General features: G+C 46.8%; 1 protein-coding gene across 2 annotated transcripts in view; it reads right to left on the bottom strand.

The window, feature by feature from the left end:
• Window positions 1-14,887, bottom strand: part of NKAIN4 (sodium/potassium transporting ATPase interacting 4) — a 103,131-nt gene extending 88,244 nt beyond the window's left edge. The window contains exon 1 of one of the 2 annotated variants that reach the window (XM_028735424.2): window positions 14,622-14,887. In XM_028735424.2, coding sequence (XP_028591257.1) covers window positions 14,622-14,675 — 54 coding nt within the window. In that variant the 5' untranslated portion in view covers window positions 14,676-14,887. The remainder of the gene's footprint in view (window positions 1-14,621) is intronic. The other variant, XM_028735422.2, reaches the window with a different exon arrangement.
• Between the last annotated feature and the right edge of the window lie 801 nt (window positions 14,888-15,688).

Here is a 15,688-nt window from a genome sequence, read left to right on the forward strand (position 1 = left end):
CCCAGAGTGGCTGGGGCCACCCAGTCAGATGGGCAGCAAATTATTATTATTATTATTATTATTATTATTATTATTATTATTATTATTACTGCTGCTACTACTACTACTACTACTACTACTACTATACATTCCCCCCAGTTTTGCATTCGTGTTTCCTTTGCAAGGAAATGAATGGGGTCAAATACGGCAATTTATATTACTTAACTATTTACATAAATTTCATAAGTTATGTGATTTGAGCGCAGCCAGCAGTGGAATGAATAATGCACTTTTGATGGAAGGTGAAATGCGACAGTGATGAATACAGGGCTGGAGGGAAAGCCGTGCTTTCTTAGGATCCCTAATCTCCCTTCTCAGCAACTCTAGGAACAACCCCTGCCCCAAATCCACATTGGACAGACTAGAGGGCATACCACCGTACAGAGTTCGCTTCCCTCCCATCCACCCACACATAACTCTTCAGCTCCATCTACTAGCTGCTCTGGGACTGCCCTTTAGCATCTGGGAGACTACATCAGGAAGAACATCTCATCAGGGGGATTCCAGGGCATGTTCCAGAATGCAAAAACAGAAAACGAGCTAAACAATTTGCAACTGAAAGAATGGAGTGGGTCCTATAAGCTTAGACTGGCATTCAACTAATGGACCTAACTGAGCCATGTCCATTCATTACAAAGTGTCTGCTCTGAGTAAAACCACCCATGTATCTCAGGTATCCAAGACCAGGCCATAGAATGCAAGGTTCAGCTGAAGACAAAAGCTATACAAGGTGCCAGATGGACTGCCACACTCAGTGCTCTCCCCTTGGTCACCACCCCACAAGCTTCCAAAGGTGGTAGAGCTACCAAGACCCCATTGCTGGTCTCAACACCCAAAAGTGCATTTCAGATGTTGTTGTTGTTGTTTAGTCGTGCCCAACTCTTTGTGACCCCCTGGACCAGAGCACGCCAGGCACTCCTGTCTTCCACTGTCTCCCGCAGTTTGGTCAAACTCATACTGGTAGCTTCGAGAACACTGTCCAACCATCTCATCCTCTGTTGCCCCCTTCTCCTTGTGCCCTCCATCTTTCCCAACATCAGGGTCTTTTCCAGCGAGTCTTCTCTTCTCATGAGGTGGCCAGAGTCTTGGAGCCTCAGCTTCAGGATCTGTCTTTCCAGTGAGCACTCAGGGCTGATTTCCTTCAGAATGGAGAGGTTTGATCTTCTTGCAGTCCATGGGACTCTCAAGAGTCTCCTCCAGCACCATAATTCAAAAGCATCCATTCTTCGGCGATCAGCCTTCTTTATGGTCCAGCTCTCACTTCCATACATCACTACTGGGAAAACCATAGCTTTAATTATACGGACCTTGCATTTCAGATTCCTGGGGCCAATGCCATTTAGGGCTTTAAACACTAGAGTGAGCACCTTAAACTGGCAATTCAGTCAATGACAGCTGCTGTGTGACGGCGGTGCAAGGAAGACAGCCGGTGGAAGCTGAGAATCTTGACCTCCACCTGAATCCATGCCCCGTGCTCCCCCAGACAATGCCCAGGGAAAGGAGAAAGGTCAAGGACAGAGACATATCAAAGCTTGGCCTCCTGACACACATTGCATTCGGCTCTCCCTGCTAAGGGAATACACCCGGCCGTGAATCTTCAGCTACTCAATACATATCGAGACAGTGGAGCAAACTCACGAGGGAGACCTCTGTTATTATTACAAAGGAGCGTAACCAAACACAGGAGAGCAGCTTCGAAAGAGGCCATTTGGAAACCGTGTGCGTGATCCAAAAGTTAATGGGAGTCACCATATGTTGCTCTGCACCAGCTGAGGCCTCCGGACCTGCTGATCATTATAATCATTATTTATTTAGATTTGTAAAAGTGGTCTTACGGCACCTTGGAGATTTGCCGCTTTATTGCTCCATGAGTCTCTGGTAAGCAAGAGGCTGCTTCACATCAGTTGCCTCATGTGCTCCAGAGGTCCTACTGAGCTGGTTTTCCTTGTCCCTCTTCCTTGCAACTTGTCACACCTATGTTTTCTCTTTGGGGATGGTTTTCAACCCATTTCTTTAGTTGTAGACTGCTTCCTCATTAGTGTTTCTTAAGCATGGCATGAGTAGTGATGTATGGAAGTGAGAGCCGGACCATAAAGAAGGCTGATCGCCGAAGTATTGATGCTTTTGAATTCTGGTGCTGGAGGAGACTCTTGAGAGTCCCATGGACTGCAAGAAGATCAAACCTCTCCATTCTGAAGGAAATCAGCCCTGAGTGCTCACTGGAAGGACAGATCATGAAGCTGAGGCTCCAATACTTTGGCCACCTCATGAGAAGAGAAGACTCCCTGGAAAAGACCCTGATGTTGGGAAAGATGGAGGGCACAAGGAGAAGGGGACGACAGAGGATGAGATGGCTGGACAGGGTTCTCAAAGCTACCAACATGAGTTTGACCAAGCTGCGGGAGGCAGTGGAAGACAGGAGTGCCTGGCATGCTCTGGTCCATGGGGTCACGAAAAGTCGGACACGACTAAACAACAACAATAACCATGGCATGTAGAAAGAAGGCGAACAGAAGACGGAAGAGTGAAAAGTCACCATGAAACCAAGGGAAACACTTCCTGGAATAAACACTTAAAGTGCTTCCTGGGATAAGAAAGTGTTTGTTATGCGACAAAGGTTCTTAACTTAAACTTGATCAGAAAGGAGATCCACAGGTGAACAACAATGAATGCATGGCTTCTAGCAGTTAAAAGTTGTGCATCAGACTCCCCCAAAGTTCTCAGTGGTTGGGCTTAAACCCAACACGTAACATTACCTGAACCCAAGTTGCTAGGGCCTTCTTGATAGTGGCGCCCGCCCTGTGGAATTGCCTCCCATCAGATGTCAAGGAAATAAACAACTATCTGACTTTTAGAAGACATTTGAAGGCCGCCCTGTTTAGGAAAGTTTTTAATGTTTGAAGTTTTATTTTGTTTTAATGTTCTGTTGGGAGCTGCCCAGAGTGACTGGGGAAACCCAGCCAGATGGGCAGGGAATAAATAATAAAATTATTAGTAGTAGTAGTAGTAGTAGCCTTGTAAATTAGTACAAAACCACTGTACCTGGCCCAGTGATATATGGGCAGCCACATATCCTGCAAGTGTCCCAGAAAAAACGAGCATCCTGCTTCCTTGTGTTGAGATCTCACCTTCTAAAAAGCGTGGTGCCCCAAAATGTGTGTCTTGGGGTGCCGTGTGAGCACAGCCCTGAACAAAGTGTCACTGAAGCTCAATGATTTCCCACGGGTCATATGACTCTCACAGAAGCAGATGCAGGAAGATGCACGTCTTGGTTTTGGGACTCAAGATGTTGGAGGGTATGCAGCCAGTGCTAGCTTTTGGTCACCGGAGTTATGTGCTGATGGTATTATTATTATTACTATTTACTGAATTTATGTACCACCCTAGACCTGCAGGGGGATGCGGGTGGCACTATGGGTTAAACCACAGAGCCTAGGACTTGCCGATCAGAAGGTTGGCGGTTCGAATCCCCGCAACAGGGTGAGCTCCCATTGCTCGGTCCCTGCTCCTGCCAACCTAGCAGTTCGAAAGCACGTCAAAGTGCAAGTAGATAAATAGGTACCGCTTTAGCGGGAAGGTAAACAGCATTTCCGTGCGCTGCTCTGGTTCACCAGAAGCGGCTTAGTCATGCTGGCCACATGACCCGGAAGCTGAACGCCGGCTCCCTCGGCCAATAAAGCGAGATGAGCGCCGCAACCCCAGAGTCGGCCACGACTGGACCTAATGGTCAGGGGTCCCTTTACCTTTACCTTTATATGTGCAGGTCTCATGGCGGTTCACAGGATAAAATCAGAATATAAAACCACAAAATACATAATCAAAATAAAAACAACAACAACCCAATAACCCTCCCCCAAAAGGAGATAGGATGTCAATCCAATCAACCAAAGACCTAGTTAAAGAGGGACGTTTTTGCCTGGTGCCTAAAGGTGTATCATGAAGGCGCCAGGCAATCTTCCCTGGGAAGCGCATTCCACAGATGGGGAGCCACTACAGAAAAGGCCAGTTCTCATGTTGCCACCCTCTGGACCTCTCATGGAGGAGGCACACGAAGAATGGCCTCAGAAGATGATCTCAAGGTCTGGGTAGGTTCATATGGAAAGAGGCGGTCCTTGAGGTTTTGCGGTCCAGAGCTATTTAAGGCTTTGTAGGTCAAAGCCATGGTAGTCCATCCCTATCAACAGTCCAGCCACAGCAAGTACCAGGAAAACTGGGGCAGAGGACAACCCAGAGGGGGAGAGAGCTCTGCGTGAGGGGAAAGGGGCCATCAGGCACCATCATCAACCCCTAACTGACTGTAGAAGAAGGGAAGAGGGAGGGAGAAAGAGAAGGGGGGGCACTCAAACTGACCCTTTAATCTGCTTCTTGTTCTGCTGGTGAGAGAATTGGCAGGGAGAGTTGGCATTATGCAAGCTTCACATCACACACAAACACCACACAGACACACACACGCCCCTCATTTACAACTCTCCTCACACTGCAATTAAAAAGTACACCCCAGGACCAATGAAATGAGGCTGCAATCCTATACACATTTGTTTGGGATTAAGTCCTATTGAATTTACTAATTATTACTAATAGCGTCTGTGTCTTATCTAGATTGAGCTTCTGTTGATCTGGGGCCGTTATGCAGCCAGACACTGGTTCAGCACATCCCCTGCTACAACTGCTTGCGACGAACATGAGAAATAGGGTTGCAGGCGATCAGTGCACTGCTGAAAACGCCCTCGGAAACCCTGGCTGGTTCCTCAAAATGAATTCATGCAGGTGTTGAATAACACGGGGAATAAGGGTGAGTCCTGCAGAACCCCACACTGAAGGGCCACACAAGACTTCCCCAGTACCAACCTCTGGGGTCAGGTCCCCAAAAGTAAGACCTGAACCACTGCAAAGGAATATCTCTTGTTCCCCACATGGAACAGCTGATCCAGAAGGATGCCATGGTCAATGGCACTGAAAGCCAAGAGATCAACAAAGATCCACAGGTTCACATTCAACCGTCAATGAAAAATGTGTGTGAGCTGTCACTCATGTAACCTTCATGTGTGAATGAGCCATCACAGGACTGAAGCCCCTCCACCCATCCTTTAAGGCTCCTAAAGAGATTCTCCCATTTCCCTGAGAAGCTATTTTTCTCTGGCCAAGCTCTTGGTGAAGCTTTTTCGTTTTTATTTAATGAGTGTGCTTTTTTTTTGCCCAGAGACAAAACTTTGATGATCTCCTTCTACCGGTCCACAATAGAAAGTGTCCTCTCATACTGCATCACGGTGTGGTACGCTGGTTTGACATCATCTGATAGGAAGTGCCTACAGAGAGTGGTGAATACAGCACAAGATATTATGGTCTGTCCCGTGAATCCGCTGGATGAAATAGCGGAAGAACGTTGCCTCAGGAGAGTGAGGAAAATTCTCAGGGATGAGTCACACCCTGGCCGGCACTTTCTTGATCTCCTGTCCTCAGGCAGAAGATACAGAAGCAGGATTAGTCGCACCAACAGGGTAAAGAACAGCTTCTATCTGTGGGCTGTTAGGCTGGTGAATGAAAATATAACAACAGGGCAACTGACTTTCGGGTTTGGTGGGTGTGCATCAGTAAACGAGGGCAATTAAGACTAAGAGAGCTGAGTGGGGAGTGCTCATGTAATCTCACTGTATACAAGTTGTACAAGTGACAATAAAGTATTTCAAATTTCAAAGACCACTACCTGGTAAAAGTCATCATGATATTGTGGCTACAGAGTTAGAACGGTGGTGCCTCACATTCAGAACCGCCCCCAGCCAAGTAGCTGAGCTGAGCTGGGTCCAACCTCACCCACGGGGTTGTTGTGTTGATAAAAGAAAGGGGCATGCATGTACACAAATGTGTGTGTGTGCCACTTCAAGTCACTCGGAAGAAGGATAGGGTGTAATAAATACTTCTCCCTTTATAAAAGGTAAAGGTAAAGGACCCCTGGACGGTTAAGTCCAGTCAAAGGCGACTATGGGGTTGCGGCACTCATCTCACTTTCTGGCCAAAGGAGCCAGTGTTTGTCCACAGACAGCTTTCTGGGTCATGTGGCCAGCATGACTAAACCACTTCTGGTGTAATGGGACACCGTGACAGAAACCAGAGTGCACGGAAACGCCATTCACCTTCCCACCACAGTGGTACCTATTTATCTACTTGCGCTGGTGTGCTTTTGAATTGCTAGGTTGCCAGGAGCTGGGACAGAGCAATGGGAGCTCACTCCATCGTGGGGCTTTGAACTGTCGACCTTCTGATCAGCAAGTCTAAGGGGTTCAGCAGTTTAGACCACAGTGCCACCCTCATCCCCTCCCTTTACAGCCAGCAATTAAAATGGGGACTGCCATGTTCATTTCCCACAATGCCCCGTCGTGCATTGTAGAGAATGCACATTTTTCTCTTTAGCTGCACAGAATGTAAACCTAGGCCTGGCATCAGCACCCAATATTCATGGACAGCTGCCAGGATTCTTCTACCTTTACATTCCATACCGTTAAGAGGAATGTATTTTTGATTCCCATCTGCAGGGCTGGTCTAGTCCTGCTAGCTGGAGCATCACGGTAGATGAGAACCTGAGCTATATGAACCAAGAAGTTCCTTGAGCACTGCTCTTTTAGCACCCTAATGCATGCAAGGAAGCATAATTATCTTTGCAATTCTTTTTTTGCACGCTGCTGAAAGAGAGGGTGCGGGTGTCCCTAAACGTTGCCTGGGCTAGTATAGGTGCAAAGGCATAGATAATTACTATAATTTAAATAAAAACAAAAAAAATTCCTTCCAGTAGCACCTTAAAGACCAACTAAGTTAGTTCTTGGTATGAGCTTTTGTGTGCATGCACACTTCTTCAGATACTGTGTATCTGAAGAAGTGTGCATGCACACAAAAGCTCATACCAATAACTAACTTAGTTGGTCTTTAAGGTGCTACTGGAAGGAATTTTTTTTGTTTTGACTATGGCAGACCAACATGGCTACCCATCTGTAACTATAATTTAAATAGAAATGCTATCCATACTTTAGAGCTGAGGCTCCAATACTTTGGCCACCTCATGAGAAGAGAAGACTCCATGGAAAAGACTCTGATGTTGGGAAGATGGAGGGCACAAGGAGAAGGGGACGACAGAGGACGAGATGGTTGGACAGTGTTCTCGAAGCTACCAGCATGAGTTTGAGCAAACTGCGGGAGGCAGTGGAAGACAGGAGTGCCTGGTGTGCTCTGGCCCATGGGGTCACGAAGAGTCAGACATGACTAAACGACTAAACAACAACAACAACAACAATCCATCTCACCATGGTGGAAGTGACCTGTGTGCCTACTTAATTTGCTGCCCATCTTATGCTCACGTATCTTTAAATTGGTCTTGGGCAGGACATCCCTTCAAACATGAGACATGTGGCACCCCCAGTCATGTTATCCTCAGTGGAAGAGTCTTTGTTTGCATGCAGAATGTCCCAGGTTCAATCCCAGCACCTCCAAGTTAGGTTTGGGAAAAGACTTCTGCTTTAAACCCCTGGGGTACCACTTTCAGTCAAAGTAGACAATATTGAGCTAGATGGAGCAATGATCTGACTCAGAATGTGGCACCTTCCTATGTCATAGAATCATAGAATCATAGAGTTGGAATAGACCACAAGGGCCATCGAGTCCAACCCCCTGCCAAGCAGGAAACACCATCAGAGCACTCCTGACATATGGTTGTCAAGCCTCTGCTTAAAGACCTCCAAAGAAGGAGACTCCACCACACTCCTTGGCAGCAAATTCCACTGTCGAACAGCTCTTACTGTCAGGAAGTTCTTCCTAATGTTTAGGTGGAATCTTCTTTCTTGTAGTTTGGATCCATTGCTCCGTGTCCGCTTCTCTGGAGCAGCAGAAAACAACCTTTCTCCCTCCTCTATGTGACATCCTTTTATATATTTGAACATGGCTATCATATCACCCCTTAACCTCCTCTTCTCCAGGCTAAACATGCCCAGCTCCCTTAGCCGTTCCTCATAAGGCATCGTTTCCAGGCCTTTGACCATTTTGGTTGCCCTCCTCTGGACACGTTCCAGTTTGTCAGTGTCCTTCTTGAACTGTGGTGCCCAGAACTGGACACAGTACTCCAGGTGAGGACTGACCAGAGCAGAATACAGTGGCACTATTACTATGTCCTCCTGTTCTCTGGGGTGTTGGAAGAGGCAACCCCACACTTCAGACCTGTAGGGGGTTTACATACCCTCAGCCTGACTCAACATGCATATTTGGAGTTGGACATGGTCTGCACCCCGGAATTAACACAGCACCACATTTGTCTCTTACCATTACAGAAAGACCAAAAATTAGCTGCCAATGATAATACACCTGTTCATTTTCCAACTATAGTTATATGTGTGTAACAAAATCTACTTCTGGTGTACTTTTCTTTTTCTTTTTTACTGTAACCAAATTTGCAAAAGCCGCCGCTTATTTAAAAACCGTGCTTGTGTGTGCTGATAATTAGTAGCAAGGGATTTTCCACCCCATTTTTTTCCTCCAAACATCCCACGTGATGCTGTTGTGCTCATAGGCACCTGGTTTCTAAGCAGATGGATGGTGGGGAGCCTGGAGTGAAGGTGGCAGATGGGACCTTCTGTGAGAAAGGGGGTCATGCAGTCAGTGCAGTCCGTAGGCTCAGTCCATTTAAATCTGGATTATGTACCATCCAGAGGGTTTGTTCCTCCCTCCCTCCACTTTTTTTTGGCACAAAGGAAACCATTAGCAGGCATCAATTAAGAAGCAAATGTATCCAAGGCTTGGCTCAAATGAGAAGACATCAAGTGGGATGGAGATGGAGAGCTGAGCAGCAGGATGCAACCCAGAGGAAAGGTGACGGTTCTGAAGTGTGTGTGTGTGTGGTTTCTGAGCTGGTACAACCTTCTAGTAGGACTATACCACCTTGGAATGGAACTTTGCATGCCAACATTTCCATGCAGGTAGAAAACCTGCAAATAAGGCAGGAAATATTCTGCAAAGATAGCATGGAAAAGCCAGCATAGCTGCATCTGTTTTGAAACCTCAAGTGTGAGACTGGGGTGTTGTAAGGGTGGGTGGAATTCCTTTTTCATAAAAAATCTGGCGTGACAAGAAAAGACTATGTTAGACACCTTCTCCCTGATATCTAGGTTTCTAGGTGGAGGGAATTCAAATTCTCCTCCATATCATACAGTGGTACCTTGGGTTACATACGCTTCAGGCTACACACTCCGCTAACCCAGAAATAGTGCTTCAGGTTAAGAACTTTGCTTCAGAATGAGAACAGAAATCATGCTCCAGTGATGCGGTGGCAGCAGGAGGCCCCATTAGCTAAAGTGGTGCTTCAGGTTAAGAACAGTTTCAGGTTAAGAATGGACCTCCAGAACTAATTAAGTACTTAACCCGAGGTACCACTGTACAAGCCTTGTCCTGCAATCTGAGGCAGTACGGATGGGTTGAGAAACTTCAGGTGTAGGGGCTGGATGCAGTCCTCCAGGCCTCTCTATGTTACCCTTGGAATTCCTTCCAGCCCACACTTCCCTCCCTCCAGGCAAGGTCCCTTGCTTCACAACCTCCTTGAGTGTTTTCGCCTGGATGGAATGTGGGGAATGCTCTGGCGAAACAAAGCCCTGGAGTTGGCAGGTTTGCAGACTCTGCTCACCAGCTGGTGAGCGGAAAGTGCAACCCTGCTCAGCTTGGCTGCCCACACCTGTTCCCAAGTTCAGAACAGACACACACACCCAAAGCTCAAGGCAAGGCTTTTTGAAAGCCCTTTTGCAAGCAACACCGTGTTGCTGCTTATACTGGTTTTCAGAAGGTCAATGAGCAAGGTGGGTCTGTTTGCAAAAGTGCTTTCAAACAGCCCCATGCTGCACTTTGAAGTCCCAGCAGTTGGGACTTCAAAGCACAGCGTCAACTTATGTCACTATGGCAACAAGTGATTGGCAGCTTGCAGAAAAGGCCCCCCACCCCTGATATAGACAATACTGAGATAGAGGGACCAATGGTTTGGTTTCGTAGAAGGCAGCTTCCTATGTATATCTTGCAAAAGTTATATACAAAGCTCCACTGATTTTGGATTAGCCTTGCTTGCCTTCTGAAATCTGTGCTTGCCACCCACCCTGCTCCTTCCCCAACTTGGGGCAGGGGGTGTCCTTTCCAATGTTGCTCTATAAAGACATCTTGCTGCTTTTTGAGTGTATCAAAGGTTCAGCTTGATAACAGGGAGACCATTTGTCTTTCTCCTGAACCTGGAAAAGTTTGATGGGCTTCCGCTGACCTCAAAGTGAGCTTCTCTTGCCAGATTAAAAGATGCACTCGCCAACAGCATGCCTTCTCCTGAACCTAGGAAAGTTTGGTGGACTCACATGGAGCTTGCCTTGCCAAATGCACCCCTACCGGAAGAGGCATAGCACCCATTCATTCTTGTACATGTATAGACCAGGAATTAGGAGGGGTGGGTTTTTAAAAAGGGAAATGCAACAATGAGGAGGCTGTGAAGCGGATTGCCGAAGCAGTAAAATCCATTAAGGACCAGAGGTCTGAAGAGCGTTAGCTCCTGTAATACTAATAGAAAGCTTCTTCAAAGGAGACCTAAATGCAGAAGGGAAACTATTCAGAGAAAGACAGAGAAAGAAAGACTTGCAGAGTCTCCTGCCAGGAAAAAGGCAAGAAGGGGAGGTGGAAAGAACTGTGTTTTGGGGGAGGGGGGTGCCAAGGAAGTAAACCATTAACACAGTGCTGCCCAGCACCCAACCTCCCCGCTGGCTCAAGTGATTTCACAGCGTTGTTGTCCGGGAAGAGCAATGGGACACCACAAATTCAAAGCAGCCAGCAAAAAAAAAAGCCACAGCGATGAACAAAAAGGGTCCATCTCATTATACCTTATGAATGGGCATGGACATCTCCTTTTTTTATATGCTTCATAGGGTCCATCAACATGTGCTGGATGGCGCCCATTAGGTTCCATCGCTGGCCAGATGCATGATGTCACACAGTATAACCAGAGCAATTGGAAACAGACCAGGCAAAATCTCATCGTTTCACCCAGTAACTCACTGGGAGTTTCGCCAATAACTTGTGATCTCACTCTTCGGAGAGAAAGCAGGGGGAGAGCATGGGGTGGGCGGGTGGGTGGGAGGCATGGGCAGGGATGCTAGATAGCGTGCTTTAGAAACCCCCCCCCCAACTTTGCATTTTTTTGACCTCTCCGTTTTCGCCGAGGCAAATGCCGTGGGAAGTCTCTAAGGCGATGGCATCCAAAACTGGCTGGGGAAAATGAGCAAGCTGATTCTTCAAGGGGGAGGAGGGTCTCTCCCTCTCCCCCTCTCCCTCTCTTCAAAATAAATAAATAAATAAAACATGCCTGGGGTTCTTTGTTTCAGTATCTTGGATACCAGAGAACTCCCACGCTTGTCAAAAGTGAAGGCCAGCAACAGTAATTACTGGGGGGTGGGGAAGGAATTAAAGAGGAGCCCCAATGATTCAAAAGTGCATATTAAAGGACAACGATGATATTTAAACAGCAAGATGAGCCAAGATAAACATGCACTTAAAAATAAATAAATAAACAACTCACTACAGTGAGCACTAGTTCTTAATTTTAATGCATGAAACGCAAACGTGTGTACTTTTCTGCAGAAATATAGTGATTACATTGAACAAACACCCAATTTTTATATCAGTATTTAAAGTTTTCAAAAAGAACAAACCGTCTGAGCTCACTGGTGACGATGAACAACGGAAGACACCAGCCCATCAGCATAAATTCAGTCCCAATTAAAACTTCCTCTGCGCTTCTATTCCCCGAAAGCACCTTATTTCAGCTGAAACCTTTCCTAACGTGAGCTTACAACCTGATTGTTTAACGTCCCTCTTTTCCCAAGCAAGACCTAAAGAGTCTCTTTTTAAAACGAAGCGCATTTGAGGAGCAGTGCCAACTTCACAATGAAACAAACGGAGCGCGTTGCCCTTTTAAGGCGAGAAAGACCCTGTCTCCTATTAGAAATTGACATGTAGGGAAACTTCCAGCTACAAGCTCAATCCGCAGACAATCATAAAACAGCCAAACCTTTGTTTATCGCTGTCCAGTGCTGGGCAAGTATGTGGAATGCCTGAAAGGGTGGGGTGGGAGCCTTATTTCAACAGAGAGCTGCCCTCCATGCACAGTTCAGACAAGAATTTGTCCCCCTGCCCTCAAAGAGAGAGAGAGAGAGAGAGAGAGAGAGAGAGAGAGAGAGAGAGAGAGAGAGAGAGAGAGAGAGAGAGAGAGAGAGACGAAATCCCCCACCAACTGTACTTTGCAATCTGTAACGCTGAGAATGCTTTAAGCTGTTTGTTTGAGGCTGGCAGACATCCCAGCTCACTGGCCAAGCACATGCTGTAGCAGGGAAAAAGAATTAGCACACTCAATAGAGCCTTATATGCTACTCAATATAAATTATGACCTTTGGTAGTTTTGCTCATCATGACTATTCCAGAGACTATGTGTGGAACTTTAGCAGTTCCCCTTGGATAGCGGGGTGGGGGTGAAGCCTGGCTGTTCCAGTTCCAGTTTCAGATCAAGCGGAATAGCCAAGACCTCTACTATTCCCCAACAAACAGGGAAACAGGGGGATTCCATCCAAAAAATAAATAAATTACATTTTAAAACTTGGACGGAAAAACATCTGTAAGTCACAACAGCGAACAGCACGAGCACATTATTACCAAAACGAGGTGGATGCAAAGGCAGTCGTTTCTGGAGCTGTTGAAAACCCAGTTTTCAAGGATAAGGATTTTTGAAAGAATTTGGCAGCCAGGTGTCTTTTGTCTGTGTGACCTCCCTTTCCTTTCAGAGCTGAAAGCAATGGAAAGTTTTCTCTATCGTGCACACACAAAATGAACCAGGTTTGGGGTTTCCATGTAGCAACCCGTAATTTGGAACAGGACAGAAGTGGGATGAAAAGTAAAAAAAATTAGGAAGCCAAATTGTCTCCGAAAGCCACTAGTTCTGTAGGGCCACTCAACAACCAGCTTAAGCGCATGTCAACAGCGGTGGTGATGTGGACCTCACCTGGCATGCAACAATCTTTCTGGTTTGTTGTTATCCTGAATATTTTTAATGTCTCTTCATGCTGTGCAGTTTTCGCCTCTGAGAAAGGCAGATGGAAGAAAAATGCAAGAGGCTATAGGATTGACTTTCGGTGGTATGTACTGAAATGATTTACCAGGGATTTGCTAGCCTTTTTACAACATTTTAACCACTGTGCACAGAATCTGCAAGGGTAGATTTATTTATTGCTTGCTTGTCTGCCTGCCTGCCTAGATGCTTGCCATATACACAAGACCTGTGGCATAATTAATCCAGAACAGCATGAACCTTAGTGATAAATTGGACCATCACTAACCGGAATTAGAATCTCCTCCAGCCCTACAAAAGGGAGGTCTGCTTTTATTTCACTGCTCTTCAGTGACCACGATGGGAGGGAATGTTAAAAGTTGCCTTAAAAGCGTGTTAAGGGGGAACTAATCCGCTTGAAGCCACTGTAATGATACGGCTTCCTATGTCAGAATCCAGTTTCCTAATCCACAGAAACAAATTTGGAGCAACTTCGAGAAAGACGTGGCTGTTATTCCGGATTAATTGGAGGTGGCCTTTTGAAGGGGGTCAGAGTTGCACCATCACACCCATGGATGCAAGGCACACAAGTCACTAAAACTGTATGGAATTTGAACTGTTAACACTTTGCAAGGTGCTGCACACCAGGCTGATAACTTGACATGCTTTGGATGCACAAGGCAAACTTAGAGAGAAGAGTGAGGGCAGCTGAGAAGACAGGAATTATCCTATTATTGTTGTTCTTAATATTATTGCTTTCATTTAGGGAAAATAAGAAGGCTGCACTCAACCCTAAGCCCAAGAAGTGGGGCAGGTTAGAAATTCAACAAACTGACTCAAAAGGCATGCCGAAAGTGAAGCAACTCATTGGCAGAGCTGATGCATTGCGTGCAGAAAATCGTCGGTTCGATCCCCAGCATCTCCTGGTACAGCTGGGGGAGGACCCCCACCCCGAGAATGGATCTACTAGGAAACTAATAAACCTTAAATTTCAGGAGCCCTGATCCCAGAGGGGCCCCAGAAGCGACTTTAATCCACATTGATTAATATACATTTTTTATTATTCACACCAGTGACTCTGACATGCGAGACAATCCACTACAGCCATTTTAATCCAAACCTGAGATCTAGCAGTTTTTAAAAAGTGGAGATCTGTCATGGGACAACCCCACCGAAGATGCTAACAGTGGTGACCCGCACCTGGTTGGGAAAGGGACCACTTTAACAGTTCAAGCTTCAGACTCCAGAAATGTGGGTCTGCCACTGCCCAGCCCCCTTCCTGGCTGCTGCCAGCCGGTGTAGACAGCACTGAGCTATGTGGTCCATCGAAGAAGCCCGCTTCGCCTGTTTGCATGCGACGCTCCCCAAAAGGGAGACGAAACTCCGCCAGCGACACCCTTGATTGTACAATGGCCTGGGTACCACCCCGGAGGCAGGAGTTCTCGCCGGGAGCATCCTCTTCCCCAGCGCGCCAGCCGCTTCCACTTACCAGCTGTAAAGTGCAGAGGAAAATTAGGGTGCAGCGCCCCGTACAGCACGCCATCCTTCCCGAGCTTTCGGGGACCCCGCCGGCGCCTCATCCAAGGAAGCGCCTCACCACGACCTCCCGGCTACCATCTCCAAGTTCAGCGGCGCTGCGCTCCGAGAGGAAGAGACTCCAAAGCCCGCAAAGCTTCTGAGTCCTTCTTCCAGACTTTCTTCTTCTTCTTTTCTTCCCCTCCTCCTTTCCCCCCCTCCACCCTGGGAAGCAGCCGGGCTTGAGCTGAGCTAACAGCTGCTCCGAGCAGCCAGGGAGGCGCTTTGTGAAAGAGCCCCCGCCAGGGAACCTCCACCTTGGATGGATGGATGAGTGGGTGGGAGATTGGGAGCGCGGGTGGGGGGGGAGTGGGTTCTTAAAAGGGCCATGCCACGCGGAGGTGGCCACCTTCCCCGCGATTGGTTGCGAAGCTGCCTCGCAGAGACGAGAGTGGCCCCCATTGTCTGCTGGTTTGCATTTTAATTGCAATTAAATTGCTACTACTACTGTTATTATAATAATATGTTTATACCCCGCCTTTCCCTCCTGACAGGGACTCTAGGCGGCTTACAGGTAAAAATAATAACAGCTAAAAACATAGGGGGCGGGGAGGGAAATAACCGTTAAGAAACAAGTAAAGAGAATTAGAACTATATATGTGTAGGGAAATATATGTGTATATGCACACACACAGAGAGAGTGTTTTTTTCTGGGGTGAGGCAGGGGTACACATACCCCTAAACTTTTTGTGAATCTAAGTTTGGCCTCATTGAGAGGCAGTATTTAAATACGAGTAGGAAAATGAGAGTACCCCTAAACATTTCTAATAGGGAAAAAAGCAGAGTCTGTGTGCGCATGCATGCGCACGTGCATAAAACCTCAAAACCATGTCAACAATAGCAATGGTTGTAATTTTAATTGTACAAACAGAGGTCCATATGGTTAAAGCTATGGTTTTCCCAGTAGTGATGTATGGAAGTGAGAGCTGGACCATAAAGAAGGCTGATCACTGAAGAATTGATGCTTTTGAATTATGGTGC

The sequence above is a fragment of the Podarcis muralis genome, chromosome 5 (genome assembly GCF_964188315.1).
Source record: "Podarcis muralis chromosome 5, rPodMur119.hap1.1, whole genome shotgun sequence".
NCBI classification, from domain to species: domain Eukaryota; kingdom Metazoa; phylum Chordata; class Lepidosauria; order Squamata; family Lacertidae; genus Podarcis; species Podarcis muralis.